This window comes from the organism of the source record quoted next, unplaced genomic scaffold (assembly GCF_019419815.1).
Source record: "Pyrus x bretschneideri cultivar Hongxiangsu unplaced genomic scaffold, Pyrus_bretschneideri_v1 Contig28, whole genome shotgun sequence".
Classification (NCBI taxonomy): Eukaryota; Viridiplantae; Streptophyta; class Magnoliopsida; order Rosales; family Rosaceae; genus Pyrus; species Pyrus x bretschneideri.
In genome coordinates, this window is record NW_025999590.1 from 4,201,659 (window position 1) to 4,220,020 (window position 18,362).

The 18,362-nt window shown below is 38.6% G+C and overlaps 4 protein-coding genes across 4 annotated transcripts; 2 read left to right on the top strand and 2 right to left on the bottom strand.

The window, feature by feature from the left end:
- The first annotated feature begins 1,658 nt into the window (after window positions 1-1,658).
- Window positions 1,659-7,990, top strand: LOC125479189 (beta-galactosidase 5-like). Its single transcript, XM_048588265.1, has 18 exons — window positions 1,659-1,879; window positions 2,183-2,278; window positions 2,402-2,514; window positions 3,710-3,776; window positions 4,401-4,493; window positions 4,613-4,756; window positions 4,865-4,953; window positions 5,043-5,148; window positions 5,232-5,319; window positions 5,432-5,550; window positions 5,654-5,815; window positions 5,913-6,091; window positions 6,177-6,280; window positions 6,365-6,474; window positions 6,587-6,697; window positions 6,795-6,908; window positions 6,991-7,530; window positions 7,620-7,990. Exons 1-18 carry the CDS (start codon window positions 1,703-1,705, stop codon window positions 7,764-7,766), a joined length of 2,559 nt encoding a protein of 852 aa, XP_048444222.1. The 5' UTR covers window positions 1,659-1,702; the 3' UTR covers window positions 7,767-7,990.
- A 350-nt stretch (window positions 7,991-8,340) lies between these two features.
- On the bottom strand, window positions 8,341-10,298 carry LOC125479190 (thioredoxin H-type-like). The gene is made up of 2 exons (XM_048588266.1): window positions 10,064-10,298; window positions 8,341-8,845 (listed from the first exon to the last, which is right to left on the bottom strand). The coding sequence occupies exons 1-2, from the start codon at window positions 10,145-10,147 to the stop codon at window positions 8,492-8,494; spliced, it is 438 nt and encodes a 145-aa protein (XP_048444223.1). The 5' UTR covers window positions 10,148-10,298; the 3' UTR covers window positions 8,341-8,491.
- Window positions 10,299-12,299: 2,001 nt separating this feature from the next.
- On the top strand, window positions 12,300-13,632 carry LOC125479262 (lon protease 2-like). Its single transcript, XM_048588417.1, has one exon. The coding sequence runs from the start codon at window positions 12,630-12,632 to the stop codon at window positions 13,473-13,475; it is 846 nt and encodes a 281-aa protein (XP_048444374.1). The 5' UTR covers window positions 12,300-12,629; the 3' UTR covers window positions 13,476-13,632.
- Window positions 13,633-13,991: 359 nt separating this feature from the next.
- LOC125479261 (low-temperature-induced cysteine proteinase) lies at window positions 13,992-16,769 on the bottom strand. The gene is made up of 5 exons (XM_048588416.1): window positions 16,257-16,769; window positions 15,298-15,536; window positions 15,083-15,223; window positions 14,539-14,979; window positions 13,992-14,316 (listed from the first exon to the last, which is right to left on the bottom strand). Exons 1-5 carry the CDS (start codon window positions 16,675-16,677, stop codon window positions 14,224-14,226), a joined length of 1,335 nt encoding a protein of 444 aa, XP_048444373.1. The 5' UTR covers window positions 16,678-16,769; the 3' UTR covers window positions 13,992-14,223.
- Between the last annotated feature and the right edge of the window lie 1,593 nt (window positions 16,770-18,362).

Genomic DNA, 18,362 nt, shown 5'->3' on the forward strand with positions numbered 1-18,362 from the left:
ACGTGTTTACACCATGTCGTCCTTATCTAATGTTATAATGTCATATATAAATTTCTTTTTGCATAATATCATATTAGTGACAATAAACCCTTTACATATAAGCTGCTCTCGAAATTCATGACCATCATCCAACCCATCCACCACATTTGGATTTTAAAAGGTATGGGTTAGGGTTTTAATATGTAAAGGACAAAGTGTTTTGTGTGGATGCAAATTTCCGCCTTTTCCTTATTTGACGAAAACGCATCTGTAAATCTCTAATGCTAAAGTTATAATTTGAGAGAAAAAGTGTTTGAGAATTTTTGGGAGATAATGAACCTCGGATTTTGGTGGAGAAATGAGGCTATTTATAGGGTTGTGGCCGGTTCTATTAGGCGAATTGGGACCAGCCACATATGGTTGATTTGTGGGATTGATTGCAAGATATTATGTGGCAATCAACCTTAATTTGAATAGATAAATTGGAAGTTATCTTTTAAATGAGGATTTGATTAGAGATATTTGAATAAATACTATTTTGATCACCTTTGACTCTTTCTTGATTGAGCCTTTATTGTCTGTTGCATGCGCGTGAGAATTTCGATGTGTCTCAAAGGAAATTCTTTTTAACCTAAAAATTCACGTGTCATTTTCATAATTTTCTTTATTATTTTTTGCATTACATTTTGTATGATGAATGCTGTAAATATAGGACAAAACAAGGACAGCTCACATGGTGCAGTAAACCCATGGGACATAGGACAGAAGGCAGGGCTTCTGCTTAAATAATTGATGAGATGTGGTTTTGGTAGGGCAGGTCGGTGCTAGCAAAAGCAAACAATTACAGAACAAAAAGCACAATCGATTGGATGGGAAATTGATGGGGGCCCTTTTTTTGATCAAATATTTACACATCCATCTTTTGTTTTGTTTTGTTTTTTGTTTTTTTTTTTTTGGAAACACATCCATCTTTTGTTTGGCATGGAAAAGAAGGCATGATCTGTTGTTTTTACATGTTTTTAAAAAGCATGTGACTTCATCATGAACCTAATCCACCTCAACCACTGAGATTTCAAAACTAATATATATTTGTGGTTTGTTAATTCAAAATAAAATCTAGTTTAATAACCTAATTAGTTAATTAGTCCGACTATGAAATGAACGTTTGTTATTTTTTAGCAAAGATTGATATAATTTTATTGATAAGAAAGTTATACAATCACGAAGTAAAGGGCTACTAATAGATTAGGCAAGAGCAAGATTACACACTAGAGCTTGATAATCGGTGGTTCAAGCTTCGCCTGAAAATACAAAACATAAAAAATATATAAAGAAAATATATCAAAGGCGCATTTTAAACGTACGTGATGCACATAAAATTTCTAATTACGTAACAATAAAAAAGCTAAAACTCAAAGTAATATATCCTTAATTTTAAATAATTGCTTGATTAAACTGAATTTTCCACCTCCCAGCTGAACCCATCAAATATTGAATAATGTAGTTAAGAGTAAGAATCACACAGCTAATTTAAGTACAATCCAAACCAAACCTCAGTGTTGCTGTCAGTGTCGTCTTGTCACTGCACAGTTTTATGGATCAGAATTCAGAATTTTAAGCTCAGAACTTCTCTCTCTCACTCACTCTGCCTTTCCTCTTTCCAGTTTCCACACACACACAAACACATTTTCCAGGTTCAAATTTCCCTCCAACATTTGCAGAGATGGAAATTCACTCGGTTTCCAAGCTCTTAGTTTTGTTCTTGACGATGACATTGTTCATGGCTTCCGAGCTGATCCACTGCACCACCGTCACCTACGACAAGAAGGCCATTCTCATCAATGGCCAAAGAAGATTGCTCATTTCTGGATCCATTCACTATCCCAGAAGTACCCCTGAAGTATTTCTCCTCTCTCTCTCTCTCTCACTCTCTCTCTCTCTCATATTTTTTGTCTGAAAAATAATTTCCGCACTCTAGTTTTCTCATCTTGCACAATTCTATTTATTTATGTCTTTTAATTCTTGTTTGATTTATTTAATACAAAGTATAAAAGATAAAAACGAGCATTGTGTATGCGAAGAAAAAATGTGTGCGAAAATCACTTACACCGTCCTTCTTTCACTATCCCAAAATCATAAAAATGTGAATTTTGTGACTTTTTTTTGTGGTCTTTGAGAAATCATGAATTGGGTTTTTCTGTAGATGTGGGAAGGCCTCATACAGAAAGCCAAAGATGGAGGCTTGGATGTGATCGACACCTACGTTTTCTGGAACGGCCATGAACCTTCTCCGGGCAACGTACTATTTTTACTACTACTCCTATTAATTTTCACTTAATTGTTCAAATTTTAGATTATTATTATTATTTTTTTGTAATTCTATTTTCCTTTTTTATTTATTTATTAATTTTGTATTTTTCAGTATTATTTTGAAGGGAGATACGATCTGGTACGGTTTATAAAGACAGTACAGAAAGCAGGGCTCTTTCTTCATCTGCGCATTGGACCTTATGTTTGTGCAGAGTGGAATTTCGGGTACCGTACTTTCCCTTTCATTTATTTATCTATTTTTGCTAGAAACTCCGCTTATCTTAGGATGTAAATCTGGATAAAAAAAAAGGAGGAAGAAGGCATTAGATAGTCGACAGTTGGCAATCCGTTTTCACGTCGAATCCCTATAGTTTATTTTTGCTAGAAACTCCGCGTATCTTACGATGTTGGTCTCAAATCTGGATAAAAAAAAGGAGGAAGAAGGCATTAGATAGTCGACAGCTGGCAGTCCGTTTTCACGTCGAATCTTTATAGTTTATTTTTGCTAGAGTTATATCAGAGGGGGCGTTAAGGGGGAGCAAAAGGTGCAGTCGCACAGGGCCCCAAATTTGAAGGGGCCCTAAATTTTTGCCATCTAACATCATGTAATAATGTTCTATATTTAAAAAAATTGATTTATTAGCACTTTAAAACCGCGTTGTGCACTCCTTATTAGAGATTTTTTTTCTTTTTAAATATAAAAACTTAGAGTACAATGAGATATTTTGTGTGTCTAATAACACCCTAAAAAACGAAAGTTTCTTAATTTTATTATATAACAACATTATACATTCAAGTAAAACTTTAAAGTTAGAGGCTTGAAGTTTTTTTTTTTTTCATGTTTGATTGTTTAAGATAAAATTGCTTCTGATTAATTAGTGAAGGTTATGTTTGTAGATCTTTTTACTTATCATTAATGACACTTGTAAACATGCAATCAGTAAGTGCTAAAATTTGTTTGTTTGTTTGTTTTATTTGTTTATTTTTGAACAAACAATATTATATACACTAAGGATGTGGGGGAAGTGGGCTAAGCCTCACAATGGGCTAACAATTATGTGGTTCAAATTTACCTTTGACGATAATTAAACCGAAGACCTCTCACTTACAAGTAAAGAGGAATATTACTAAACCGTAGTACTAAGTGGCTTTGTTTTGATTTAAGTGAATGTTTTCTAGTATCAATATATTGTCATACTTTTATTAATACTTAAAACTATCTTAAGGAGGGCCCTTTTTACAAATTTCGTACAGACCCCCAAAATTTCAAAGACAGCCTGAGTTATATCTGCATTCTGTATGATGCAGTGAGGAATAAACGCTTCAGATATCAGAATTGTTTATTTATTTTAGTTTTTCTGATATTCCATATTTATTATCTTTAACTTGAGTGCTTAAATTTTGACTCCCATTTGTGCAGAGGATTTCCTGTTTGGCTTAAATATGTACCTGGCATCAGTTTCAGAACAGATAATGGGCCATTTAAGGTATCTTTCTTCCTGAAAAATTCTACTGAAAGCTCTAGATTTTGACCAAATTAGAGGGTTAATTGTAGAGCTTGTACCTAGCAAACGCGGATTAGGCCAGTTGGCTAGAAGAATGTGTTTGTCCCTTTGTCCGTAGATTACAGTAGTTTAGAATATTGGTATGTAAAATGAAAAAACTTGAAACTTCATTCTTTTGTTTTTTGGGTGAAGGTGGCAATGCAAGGGTAAAGCTCTAGATTTTGTTAGATTTTGATGAAATTAGAGGGTTAATTGTAGAGCTTGTCCCTAGTAGATGCGGATTAGGCCAGTTGGCTAGAAGAGTGTTCTTCCCTTTCTCCGTAGATTACAGTAGTTTAGAATATTGGTATGTAAAATGAAAAAACTTGAAACTTCATTCTTTTGTTTTTTGGGTGAAGGTGGCAATGCAAGGGTAAAGCTCTAGATTTTGTTAGATTTTGATGAAATTAGAGGGTTAATTGTAGAGCTTGTCCCTAGCAGACGTGGATTAGGCCAATTGGCTAGAAGAGTGTGCTCGTCCCTTTCTCCATAGATTATAGTAGTTTAGAATATTGGTGTGTAAAATGAAAAAACTTGAAACTTCATTCTTTTGTTTTTTGGGTGAAGGTGGCAATGCAAGGGTTTACCCAGAAGATTGTCCAGATGATGAAAAATGAGAAGCTATTTGCATCACAAGGTGGTCCTATCATCCTTTCCCAGGTAATGTATTCGAGTTTCGATCAACTTGATCCGCTGGAATTCGACTACATTTACTTGAAAATGTTTGAATTCTTTGATGAACTTGTTTGACTCGATCTTTTGAATTTTGTGCTGTGCAGATTGAGAATGAGTATGGACCGGAGCGGAAGGCACTTGGAGCTGCTGGACAGAACTACATTAACTGGGCTGCTAAAATGGCAGTTGGATTGGATACGGGAGTCCCATGGGTGATGTGCAAGGAAGATGATGCCCCGGACCCTATGGTTAGCTGCTTGTTTTTTTTCGGTTTTCTTGGTGCGCTAGGATTGGATTGGATTGGATAACTCTGATGCTCGTAATCCTTTCTCGACGTTACTATATCTTGGTTACAGATAAATGCATGCAACGGTTTTTACTGCGATGGATTCACTCCCAACAAACCTTACAAGCCTACCATGTGGACGGAAGCTTGGAGCGGCTGGTAAGTCGATCTTAACCAATGTTCGGAATTTAGCTCAGTGTATTCATGTTCATTCTTCTAATTCCGTCAGTGCAACAAAATTTTTTTAGGTTTACGGAGTTTGGTGGCACAATTCACCATCGACCTGTTCAAGATTTAGCATTTGCAGTTGCTCGATTCATAGAAAGGGGCGGCTCATATGTGAATTACTACATGGTTAGTTTCCTTGTTCATCGGTTCCTAGTTTTAAAAGACTGCCGGCTGAAAATTTGAGTTTCGCCGTTTATGGTTTATGACAGTATCATGGAGGAACAAACTTCGGACGCACTGCTGGAGGCCCCTTCATTACAACCAGTTACGACTATGATGCCCCCATTGATGAATACGGTACAAATTTAGTATGAAAATCTATAAATTTTTTCGATGAATTCAAAATACAGTTGACTTTCGATTACTGTCTTATGATCGTACACGGAACTAACCACCCAACTGTTTTTAGGTTTGATCAGACAACCGAAATACGGTCATCTGAAGGAGCTTCACAAGGCTATCAAATTATGTGAACATTCTTTACTCTCTTCAGAGCCTACCGTCACTTCACTCGGAACCTATCATCAGGTTTGGCTTCTTGAATGCGCATAATTTCTTGCATCAATCGCACGATCCCTGCTACATTATCAACCTTATGGAAAAATCTTTACATATCTTGGTTATCTTCCAGGCTTATGTATTCAATTCAGGACCGAGAAGATGCGCAGCGTTTCTCTCAAACTTCCATTCAGTGGAAGCAAGGGTGACTTTTAACAACAAGCACTATGATTTGCCTCCTTGGTCTGTAAGCATCCTTCCTGATTGCAGGAATGAAGTATATAACACTGCAAAGGTAAGCAAAGATGTTGGCGCTTGTATTGCAAGTCCTTTTATTCATAAATTCGTATCTCTATCTCTCAATTTACTGATACAACTGGCTTTCCATCAAGGTGGGAGTTCAAACGTCACACGTGCAGATGATCCCAACGAACAGTCGATTGTTTTCATGGCAGACTTACGATGAAGATATCTCTTCTGTACACGAGAGATCAAGCATACCAGCTATCGGACTTCTTGAGCAGATAAATGTTACTAGAGATACTAGTGACTATCTGTGGTACATGACGAAGTGAGCAGCCACGCAATCCTTTCTTTCAAAAATCGTTTCTTAATCTATGTCACACTTTGACATTTTCGGTTTCCATGCTATTCAGTGTTGACATCAGTTCTTCAGACCTCAGCGGAGGAAAAAAGCCTACTCTTACTGTACAGTCAGCTGGCCATGCCCTCCATGTCTTCGTCAACGGACAGTTTTCAGGTATGCTGTCAAATTTTTGTTTTCCAACAGCAAGCAGGAATTTACTCTCCACTGGAAGTAAAACTTTGTCATAATTTTCTTCAGGGTCGGCGTTTGGAACTAGGGAGCAGAGGCAATTTACATTTGCTGATCCAGTCAACCTGCACGCTGGAATAAACAGAATTGCACTGCTCAGCATAGCTGTTGGATTACCGGTTAGAGCCTTACTCATAGAGTCATAACTCATTGACTCCGAAAAACTTGTGCATATAAACTCAATGATGATGCCCGTAAAAAAACTCATAAGTTTTTGTTTTGGTGTTGAAGAATGTCGGGTTGCATTACGAGTCATGGAAAACAGGAATCCAAGGTCCAGTTTTTCTGGATGGTCTTGGCAACGGAAAGAAAGACTTAACATTGCATAAGTGGTTCAACAAGGTCGGACAACCTGCCGAATATACATTTCTGTCACTTGTTGTTCTCACCCTCTCTACTTTTCGCTGAGGTTTTAATCTCATTAAAATCTTTCAAACAGGTCGGCCTTAAGGGAGAAGCAATGAATTTGGTCTCTCCAAACGGAGCATCATCGGTTGGTTGGATTCGAAGGTCACTAGCTACTCAAACCAAGCAGACATTGAAATGGTACAAGGTAAAGATTTCGAGATAGTGATGAAAACTAGTCAAGCATTAGGCTTTGTAAGCTAAACTAAATGTTATCTCGGATTGTGCAGGCTTATTTCAATGCACCCGGAGGAAATGAGCCGTTGGCGTTGGACATGAGGAGGATGGGAAAGGGACAAGTATGGATCAATGGGCAGAGTATCGGTAGATACTGGATGGCTTATGCCAAAGGTGACTGCAGTTCGTGTAGTTACATTGGGACATTCCGACCCACGAAGTGTCAACTTCACTGTGGCCGACCAACTCAACGATGGTATCATGTTCCTCGTTCATGGTTAAAGCCAACGCAAAATTTGGTGGTAGTGTTTGAGGAACTAGGCGGAGATCCATCAAAGATAACCCTAGTGAGGAGATCAGTGACCGGTGTATGTGGTGACTTACATGAGAACCACCCGAACGCTGAAAATTTTGATGTCGATGGTAATGAAGATTCTAAAACGCTTCACCAGGCTCAGGTTCATCTGCATTGTGCACCAGGGCAGTCTATCTCGAGCATTAAGTTTGCAAGTTTTGGAACTCCTAGCGGAACTTGTGGGAGTTTCCAGCAAGGAACATGTCACGCGACCAACTCACACGCTGTTGTGGAGAAGGCATTTCCCCATCTATAATCTTTTACTCTTTTCTTTTCTTGTCCTTTCACACACACAGGTTTACTAATATCCGTTAACATGTTTTGCAGAATTGTATCGGCCGCGAGAGTTGCTCAGTTGCTGTATCAAATAGCACCTTCGAGACAGATCCATGTCCGAACGTACTCAAGCGGCTGTCTGTTGAAGCTGTTTGTTCGACAGAAGTTACGACCGATGAAGCCAATTCGAGGAGATGAAGATATTGCAAAAGGAGGTGGAGAAAAACCTCGACACAAAGATAATATTATATGCACACCACACCATGTACGTTATAAAACATACAAATAAAGGCAGATTGAAGGCATTAATGTTTGGTTTTCACAAAATATTAGTGCATAGGTAAGTGCTTTTACCTTAAGTACTAAAGCACAAGCAAGTGCTTTTACCTTGTGTTTGATTAGATGGCTAAGATTTTGACTCTCGTTCCCGGCCTAGGGCTCGTTTGAACATGCTTATAAATTCCTGAAAGTGCTTTTAAATTATGGAAAGCGCTTTTAGTCAAAATATTTTTGGTACCAATTAACAAAAATGCAAGTGAATCTTGAAAAGTGCTTTTTGTAAGAAACATCAGTCATATGCTTCTTATGGGAAGCACTTCAGGTTTCTGAAATCCAAAGACATTTTCTATAAAAACGCTTTCTATCATTTCAAATGAACTCCCAAACGACATAGTTGGGAACGAGCAATCCCAGCGCTTACTATTGAATTCGAAGCATCTCAATTAAATATGATTCGTCAAGAAAATTCATCTTAATTAAATGTGATGCCATCTTAACATTAAAATAAAAGCATTCATAGATAGTTACCATGAGGCATCAGTCATATACATAAAACATTCAAGTCTTGGAGAAACCCATAAAAGTTACAAACAACCAGCAAAGCACAATAGGAGGTTCACATTCTCGAAAGATAACGCGAAAAGTTAAGCAGAAGCAGTAGTGGGATCACCAGCAGTCACGGGATCACCAGCAGTCGCGGCATCACCAGCAGTAGCGGGTTCATCAGCAGTAGCGGGTTCATCTGCAGTTGCATGCTTCGCAACTTTGAGCTGTAACTCTTCTTTCTTAGCACCCACAACCTTGTCGACTACCTTGCCTTCCTTGAGGAACAAGAAGGTCGGCATTGCCTCCACTCCCCACTCCTCGGAAACAGTTTTCAGCTCATCCACGTCCACCTTTAGGAATGTCACCTCCGGGTTCTTCCTGGCCAACTCTGCGAAGATGGGGGCAATGAACCGGCACGGTCCACACCATGTAGCTGTGAAGTCGACCACAATCTATTGAAATACACACCAAATTAGTTTTAACTTAATTTGCTAAACATTGTATAAAGAAGACACACAAAATCAACCACCAGGTATGCAAAAATTCACAAGCAGTCATTAGCATAAACCCTTAAAGCAATGAAAACAACAACCAAACCTATCCCGCTAAGTGAGGTCGGCAGCTTAAAGAAATGAATCGTGAAAATGACAATTTGTTCTCCAAACGGGAATCTCTAGGACAAAAGTTTAATAAATTCAAACCCAAAGCGGCACCAAAATCTATGACTTCGTTTGAGGAAGCACATTGGAACCCAAAAACGTATGTAAAAGCACTTTGAAACAAGAAGAGAGACTTAGGAATCGTTTAGATGTGCTTTTAAAATAATTAAAAGTATTTTTAGAGAAAATATTTTTGATTTCCAAAAGTATTTTAAGTGTTTTTTCAAAATTTACTTGTATTTTTACTAAAATTGATTCTAAAAACATCTTCACAAAAAACGTTTTCAATCATTTTAAAAGCACATCCAAATGAATTCTTATAATCACCCTGGATGCCACCATGGAGTCTCAAACCACTAATAGAATGTCATACAAGACCGTTACAACACATGACATTGTATTATTGACTTGGAATGACATGCCAAGAGGTGTAGGTAAGTCATTCCCTAATCGACGACATGAAATCGACCACGAACTATAACATATTTAATAAGCTAAGCAATGTACCAAAGCAATCCAAACATAAAGGGAGCAGGATAAACAGCCGTAAACCCTAGGTCTTCCAACCATTACCCAAATTGCATCTTTTCAAAAAATGTAATATGCAACAAACCCAATTATTGCTCTTGATTTTGAAAACCGCACACCAATTTTTACTTCTCATACATCTTCCAATACAAACCCCTTAATTTTCTCAATTTTTTACTGTCAGATAAAAAAATCAATTTTTTACTCTTTTGAATTTTTTTAATTTTCGACCGTCAGATCCAACGAAAAACATAAAAAATTAACAAGGGTGGTCGAACATGTTTGAATAGTCATTTTCTTTTGAAAATTTTACTAAGATTTTTAGCCACAAATCCAGAACGGTGAAAGAAAAATCAAAATCCCTATAGATTTTTAGCCACCGCATCACAGAACTACAAACAAATTCACTAATTTACTGTCTGCAGGAAAAAAATTAAAGAAAAAAAAATAGCAAAAAAAACGATTGAAGATTTGAAAATATACCAGTTTCTTGCTGACGTGGCTCTTCTCGAGGTGCTCGGTCCAGGCGGCAACAGAGTGGCAGCCGATGACTTTTTCTTCCGACATTTTCTTCTTCTTTTACTCGCAAATGTTTACCGAAGCGAATCTAGGTTTTCTCAGAGCTCAATTCTTTTGCGACGATTTGGGAAAGGGATCGGAGCTCCGCGTATATATAGGCCGGGCTTTACAAAAGAGGTCATGTTTCGAGGTTTATTGCGGAATTGCCATTTGGTGTGAATAGCGTGCGCGGTGGTGACGGTAAGCGCGGGTGTCAACAGCGGACGTGGAAGGAAGGTACAAAATGAACCTGGACAGAGAGGCCCAAATGGAAAAGGAACATCTTCGGATCAGTTCCTCTTAATCTTTCAAATCAGCGAACTCGTGTCATTGAAATTTGATCAAACGACTACAAGTATGAGACCACTTTAAAAGTTATAATAATTTCAGTCGTTAAATCAAATTTTAATGGCATGAATTTTCTAATTTGGTTGATTAGGAGGAACGGATCCGGAAAGGATTCCTCTCCGTTCAAATGGAATGGAATAATATTCCACACGGTCGTAGATGGAGCTCACAGAGATATTTCATCGTATTTTTGTCATTATTGTGTGGTTTATTAGCATTAAAAATTAAACTCAAGTTTTGAGCCTATTTTACTTCCTGAACTATCGCTTGTATACAAAAAAGTGCAACGTAATTGAAGATTGATTTTGATCTTTATTTTACTTTAGCTATGTTTTAAAGGTGTTTTTTCAAACGGAAAGGGATTCTTTCTACCAAGTTTATCCATTCGAACAATTAAAATTTGATCTAACGGCTAAAGTTATTATAACTTTTAAAGGAATCCTTTATATGTAGCCGTTGAATCAAATTTTAATAATTCGAATTAGTAAATTTAGTGAATTTAATAGAAGGAATCCGAGATGATCCCTTCAAAACATTCTAATACAAAACGAGATGGATTTAAAGTTTAGTGAAAAAGGACGAGCATTTTGTCTGCACAACCTTATCCAATCACATCTGCTTAGTTGTACGTAATTGACAATTATTATTTTCTTGGTTACTTGATATTGATGGTGACAATGATAATTATAAATTGAAATTTTTTGGAATTGATATTGTAACTTAAAATTTATTTTTTATTTTATTTTAAGTATATTAATATTTTTACATTAGGGAAAGAAATGTTTGGGTAAGTCACATAATGAACAGCCTAATTTGATGTCGAATTTGCCATTCATGAGATTCGAACCTAAGACTTCTCACTTCTAAGCGAAGAAGAATACCACCAAATTGTAATATGAAAAATAAATATACAAAATTATTAAAATCAAAATGTTAGTTTTGGAAAATACATAAAAGGACTTCCTTTAAACCTAAATTGGACAATGGGCTTTTTTCTTCAAACAGAAGGAGTTAAAACTTAAAACTTGCCAGCCCATTTATATAAATGGACTGAACATCACTGAGTCGGCCCGTTTTATTTTTCCGCCTATCCATCAACATAATCGGCTTAGGCCTATTGCATAAACCTCGGCAATTAAATGGGGAAACGACGTTTTTAATAAAATAAAAAATAAATATCAGGGTTTTCATCGCAAATTATCCTTGACAATGACCCAAGTTTTTGTTTTGATCTCTGAATTTTAAAATCAATCGATCTGATTGCCACACAACAATGTGATCATTTTCACGGTAACATATTAATGTGGTCATTTTGTTAAATTTTCATCGAATATATAATTTTTTAACCTTTAAGTGAATCAAAAGAAAATTAGAAGAAAGAAAAAAAATGATAAATAAAAAATTGGAGTACAGATCTCGTTATCCTAACAATATCAACATTATTAACACATTATAGGATGGAAATGAGGACAAATAAAAAAGGGGTTGTGGATTTTTGTGTTTGAAAGAAAAAGATAGACCAAACCATAGAAACCACCAGCCCAACTTCCACGTGGGAAATCTAAAGCCACATCCCAAACACTCCCCATATTTTCAATTCCTTTCGCATCTATCAAATTACAATAACAATTTACATTAAACAAGTTCACTAACGTTTTAATTTAATAATATATTGTATTATGACCAAAAACATAATTTTGAACCAAAACGTTATACAGTGCCACAGTGGTGAATCCGCTCCATACAATACTTCTCACCAAACAATAAACCAAATAAGCTCTTGCTAAGCTGATCACTTGCCCTGAAGAAATTTTTAGTATGGTGAAAACATAATTCAATACATCAAGTGTCACAATACAAATGATTAAATACTTAAAAAAAAAAATTTTAACTAATTATATTATGACACATCCGGACATATTTCCGGCACAAAATTTCTCCCTCTCTTGCCTTCTCTCTCCATATTATCCACATCCCCTTCACTGCCTCAAAGCCACCAGATTTTTCCACATTTTCTAAAAATTTAGAGGGAGAAAAACAGAAAACCAGAAAAAAAAAATTAGTCACTCCCACGCTTACTCACTCTTTCAAACATGGCAATCTGACTACTCTCTCTCTCCTCCTCCTCCCAAACATCACTCCAATGGCTCTCCCTCAGCTCATCCCCTCCCCTTCCTCCTCCTCCCTCCCCCATAAACCCACCTTCAACCCCAATCCCATCCCCTCCCCCTTAAACCCTAACCCTAATTTCCTCTCCCCCCATCTCCGCCGCCGCCGCCAACGACCCGGCTCCCTCAGATGCTCCGCCTCCTCATTCTCTGAGCGCCACCCCACCAATCAGCCCAAATCAGACGACGTCGTCGAGCTCCCCATCTTCCCCCTCCCCCTCGTCCTCTTCCCCGGCGCCATCCTCCCCCTCCAGATCTTCGAGTTCCGCTACCGTATCATGATGCACTCCCTCCTCCAGACCGATCTCCGATTCGGGGTTATCTACAATGATGCCGTCTCCGGCACCGCCGACGTTGGCTGCGTCGGTGAGGTCGTCAAGCACGAGCGCCTCGTCGATGACCGGTTCTTCCTCATCTGCAAAGGCCAGGAGCGGTTCCGGGTCACTGACCTCGTCCGTACCAAACCTTACCTGGTGGCGGAGGTCCAATGGCTCGAAGACCGGCCGTCGAACGACGGCGAGGAGGACCTGGAGGCGTTGGCCAGCGAGGTCGAGTCGTATATGAAGGATGTGATTCGGTTGTCAAATCGGTTGGGCGGGAAGCCGGAGAAGGATGTGCAGGACCTGCGACGGAACCTGTTTCCGACGCCGTTTTCGTTTTTCGTTGGGAGCACTTTCGAAGGGGCACCGAGAGAGCAGCAGGCGTTGCTGGAACTGGAGGACACGGCGGCGCGGTTGAAGAGAGAGAAGGACACTCTGAGGAACACGCTTAATTACTTGACGGCGGCCTCCGCCGTCAAGGACGTCTTCCCGTCGGCCTGAAAATTGAACGGAAATTGGGAATGAGGTCTTGGAATTGCACCCGGTGTACCACTGCAATCTCTGTAAAGGATGAACTAAAGCAATCAAGTTGTAAAATTTTCAATTTTGCTTTCTTTTTTTCCTAGATTTTTAGATATAATTACAAGTTCATTTTGCACATACTTCGTAACTTTATATGGCATTCATGTGCGTTGATCTCGTATAAAAACAAAAAACGAAATGGTTATAAACCGAACCCTTAATCTGAAGATCTATAACCGATAAAAAAAAACAAAAAACAAAATGGTTATCAAACAAATATGTTATTTTACAATTTTGTATTAAGAAGTTCCAAACTCGGAGCCGCGAATGTGTCGATTTTGGCTTCGTGAACTGGAATTATTGAACAATTTATGACCCTTCAACAAAGCAAAGAAACGAAACACAACTCTTTGCTACTTGTTCTCCGTTCGCCTCGCCTGCCGGTCCTTGGGCCGGCAGGCGGATGAAACAGAATGGAGGGCACTACTCTCATTGTTGCGAGGTGAACTAAAATTTTATTCAGATGGACCGAGTAAATGTTAAATATTACATTACATGAACAATGAATAATTTAGACAAAATTGGCATTTGCGAGTGCAACAGTTGTTTGTTTGCAGTTTATATACAGAATCTGTATCTGTGGCAAAGAAATGTGCCTCACCATGTCATTACCAATTTACTACTACACTCTGCAAAGGAAGTTCAAATGATGCAACCCTCAACTAAGTTACCGGCTCGACTTCCTCAACACGCTTCTGCTCATAAACACTTTTGTTGTTACGTTCGAAGTGACCTGGGATTGCATTGATAGTTCGCTACTCTGCAATGCAACAATGGAGTAAATTTAGTACAATAATCGAACAATCTAATTCATTTGATATGTGGTGGTGTGAATTAACGCGCAATGATTGTGATTAGTGCGAGTCCACAGTCCACAACAGGCAATATGACTAAAAATCATGCTTCAAAATTGACGGACAAAAATAAACAGGAGTGTGCGGAAGTCGTTCTCTCTAATTGACAAGGAAAGATTCATGCAAACCTTGAGGCAGAGCGCCCTTTCTGTGTCACAGATGGGATAATCATGGGGACAACAGTGACTGTTATCCTTGCAACAAACAGCGGAGTTCAACTCACAGCATCTCCAAGCAAAGCATATTCCAAAAAACCTCTTGGCACAACAGCAGGTTTCCCCTGCTGCGCAGTGCGTAAAGAGGTCGCATTTGGTTGGACCTGGGGGAGGAGAAGGCGGGGGAAGAGGAGGGTTTTGCCCGGTCTTTATCGGATATGAAGCTAAACTGTTGATGCCACAGACCCCTTGGGAATTGCTATGATCGCGTAGCATGTGGATGTAGCCATTCATTCCCCAACTTTTTCCCCATGAGTTCTTCACAATCCAATAGTCCACCCCATTTTCCGAACCATAACCTACAATTAGAACAGCATGATCCAAAGAATTCGAACATGGACCAGTGAAAATTCCCTGTAACACAAACATAAACATGAGTTAACACACTTAAGACATCTAACGATTATGATTATCCGTCATTGACCTAACAGAATTGGCGTAGAGGATTAAGGCGAACCTTTGAGTACAACTGAAATGCAATGTCGCTGCCACATATGCCGACGCTCACAGGCTGATTTGCCACAGCTTGTAGTAGTTGTTCCTCATCATTTGGGGGCACATCAGTATAATCATCTATGGTCACAGCATGCCTCTTCAACTAAAACGTATGAAAAAAAGAGCATAAGTAACAATGTATGAAAACAGATGCTTTTTCTTCAACGAGTTGGATACCTTTTTCTTATTGCAGGTGCCATCCGAACCTTTATACGGGTAATCCTCCTCAGTGTCGACCCCATTGTTTTCTATGACAAATTCGAATGCATCATCCATAAGTCCACCACTGCAGCCGCTGTTTGGATAAACTCTGTCACAATCAATCAGTTCTTGTTCGGAAAGGCTGAGAAGTGATCCTGTGACGATTTTGTTGATACCTTCGATAGCACCAGTAGTTGAGAATGCCCAACAAGCCCCTATGCAAAAATACAAGAAGCATTACGGCATTACTCAGAATTTAGGTCAAGAAAACCATAAGCTGTAAAAACTGCACAAAACAAACACCTTTGTGGCTTTCGGTTTTTTAGTTTTCATTTTGCATACCATTTCACATACATTTCTCGTCCCCAATCCCTCCAACCATTCTTCTAGTAAAATGTGAGCACCAACCAAGAGCCAGTTGGAGAATACCAGGGAGAGGTTCAATATCATAGGAATTCGGCATGAAGAACAAAGTGTCCACTGCCGACTACCTAACGCGCTCCCCCTTCTTTATCCAAGCTTGGGACCAGCAGCGTAAGATAAAGTTACACAGACGGAGATAGGGAGATGTTGACTATCATTTAAACTATTAAGCAATGTTTTAATTCCCCGATGTAGGATTCACTCTCAACACCCGCCTCCACCCTTCTTCACCTCTCCATTCCCCCGAGTACTCTCGTTATCGTTACTAACAAAAATGAAAACTAAAAACTTAAACGACGAAATGGTTATCAGACGAACTACAATTTGCCTAATTTCTCATAACATTTGGTGCTAACAAACCAGATTTCAGGCAAATTCAAATCACAAACAATATCAAAATTGCAATCATAGATATTAAAGCTAATGATTAACTAAAAGACAATAGTCAACCCAAAAATTTACTCACGTTTCATTAAATTAAACCTAAATATTCAGAACAAAAATCAGCTTACCACAACTCCCTTGATCCTTAACCTTCGTCACCGCCCCTTCCTCCCTCCAATCAATCGAAGAAGGAACATCACGAGCCAATAAACCGGGTTTTCTATCCGGTTCACGCTTAAGACCGATGAACGAGGGCGAGAAGCCTAATCGGGAGGCCTTGAACTCGCTGTGGGTGAGATCAGAAAACGCATTGAGAGAAAGGTTATAAGAAGAATTCCCCATTTCGTTGTGTCGGGTGACAAAGTTGAGATTGCCCTCGAACACTCTGAGCCTGTGGAGCTTTTCTTGCGGTGAGGGGTAGGACTTGCCATACTGTTTGCACCAAGCTTCGAAGAGCTCGGAGGCGGCGGTTTGCGGCGGCGAAGAGAGGCAGGTGCGGGAGAGGAGGAGGAGAGTTGGGAGGAGAAAGAGAAAGACGGAGAGGTTCATTGTGCTGGGTTTGGGGTTTCGAGGGGTTGTTGGTTGCCTTGGGTATAGCTAGAAGTATGGAGAACCGTATACTTGTATTGTATGGACGTTGTCCAATTGGAAGAAGTTTCATCAAGGGTCTTGACCATTAAAACTTGGACATTTATGGTAAGAAGTATGATTGTAGTGGGACCCTCTTCGTAGTGATACGGTTGGACCAGTAATGGGGGGCCATTCGCTAGCGGCATTAGGTCTCCACTTAGTCGAAAGAGGTTTCAAGTTTGGCTTGGATTAATATGAGGATGACTAACTAGCGACATATTGTAACTTGTTTCGAGTAAACTTGCTGTAAAAGTACTTTTTAAATATAGATTGCACGTGATAAAGTATTATTCGACACCTTAAGGTAGGGGAAGGAGTTACGAGTTTATCATGATCGTGGCTTTCTCAATCGAATAATGTAATGTCATTTAAAGTAGGACGATAAACTCATTCCATGTAATTTTCTAAAAATTAGATTTTGCTTCTCTCATTTTTATATGACATAAAAAGGTAACTTATATGACGTTTATTTTGTGAATGAGTCCCACACTGATGAGATGATGAACCTTACATGTGTACTTTGATTACTTCCCATATTGATGAGAAGATGGATCTTACAGATGCTTATAAGTAGTTAGTATCAAAGCAAGTTATCTCATGTGTAAAGCTCAACAGCCACACGTGCTCTACGTCACCCGTTGTATTTTTCATTTGTTAGACTTGAAAATTCACTACACATGAGGGGGCGTGAGAGGAGTGACCTTACATGTGCTTATAAGTAGTTGAACTATTTTCCATATTATCCATTGAATTTATGATGAAATCTCAACTTCTTCAGTTTCTTGCTACCGATAACATCTATGATATAGTGGCATGTCAACTTGATAGGTTCAAGAGAAGGCACTCGAAGTCAGAATCTCTTATAGTAATACTAAGAGCTAGTTTGTCATCTTAATTTCATACCACTTAAATTGCAAAAATAGTGTAAAACATGAAACTTTCCTAGCAAATAATCGCGTGAATTGTAAATTAACTCAACATTAACAATGAACCAGTTAAGGATGGACAACGGTTATAATGGGCAGGTAACCGCGGTTATTTATCCATAATCGTTTATGTTTTTACTCATGTAACCGTTTACATGTAGGATAATTGGCTAAATGATTATACCTAAACTCATAACCGTTTATTTACGGTTAACCATACCCATTTAACCGTAACCATTTACCCGTTTATCCGTTTAGCTGTTTTTTTACCCATTTACCCTTTTTTTTTTCCGGTTTACCCATTTATCAGTTGGTAAAGTTAATTTGAAGGCATTGTTGAGGGACCTCTGTGTGCGTGCGTGCGTGTGTGTGTGTGTGTGTGTGTGTGTGTCATGTATCTGTACATAAAGCACAAGAGTTAGCAAGTGAGATTGATTGGAGTCTATCTTCTCCTGTCACGGCCATATAAGTGTCCCCGTATATCGAATAAGCTCCCGAACTGAAATATGGCCATATTCTCGGAAGTAGAAACTGTAGATTGCCTCGTACTGTCGCCCTTTTTCTCGGAAAAGTTTTGATCAAAACACACATGATCAGTTGCTCGCTTCTATCCAAAACGCACTTATGTTCATAATCACTATTAAGAAAAGTGCTTTTATTAAAATAAATGTTTTAGGG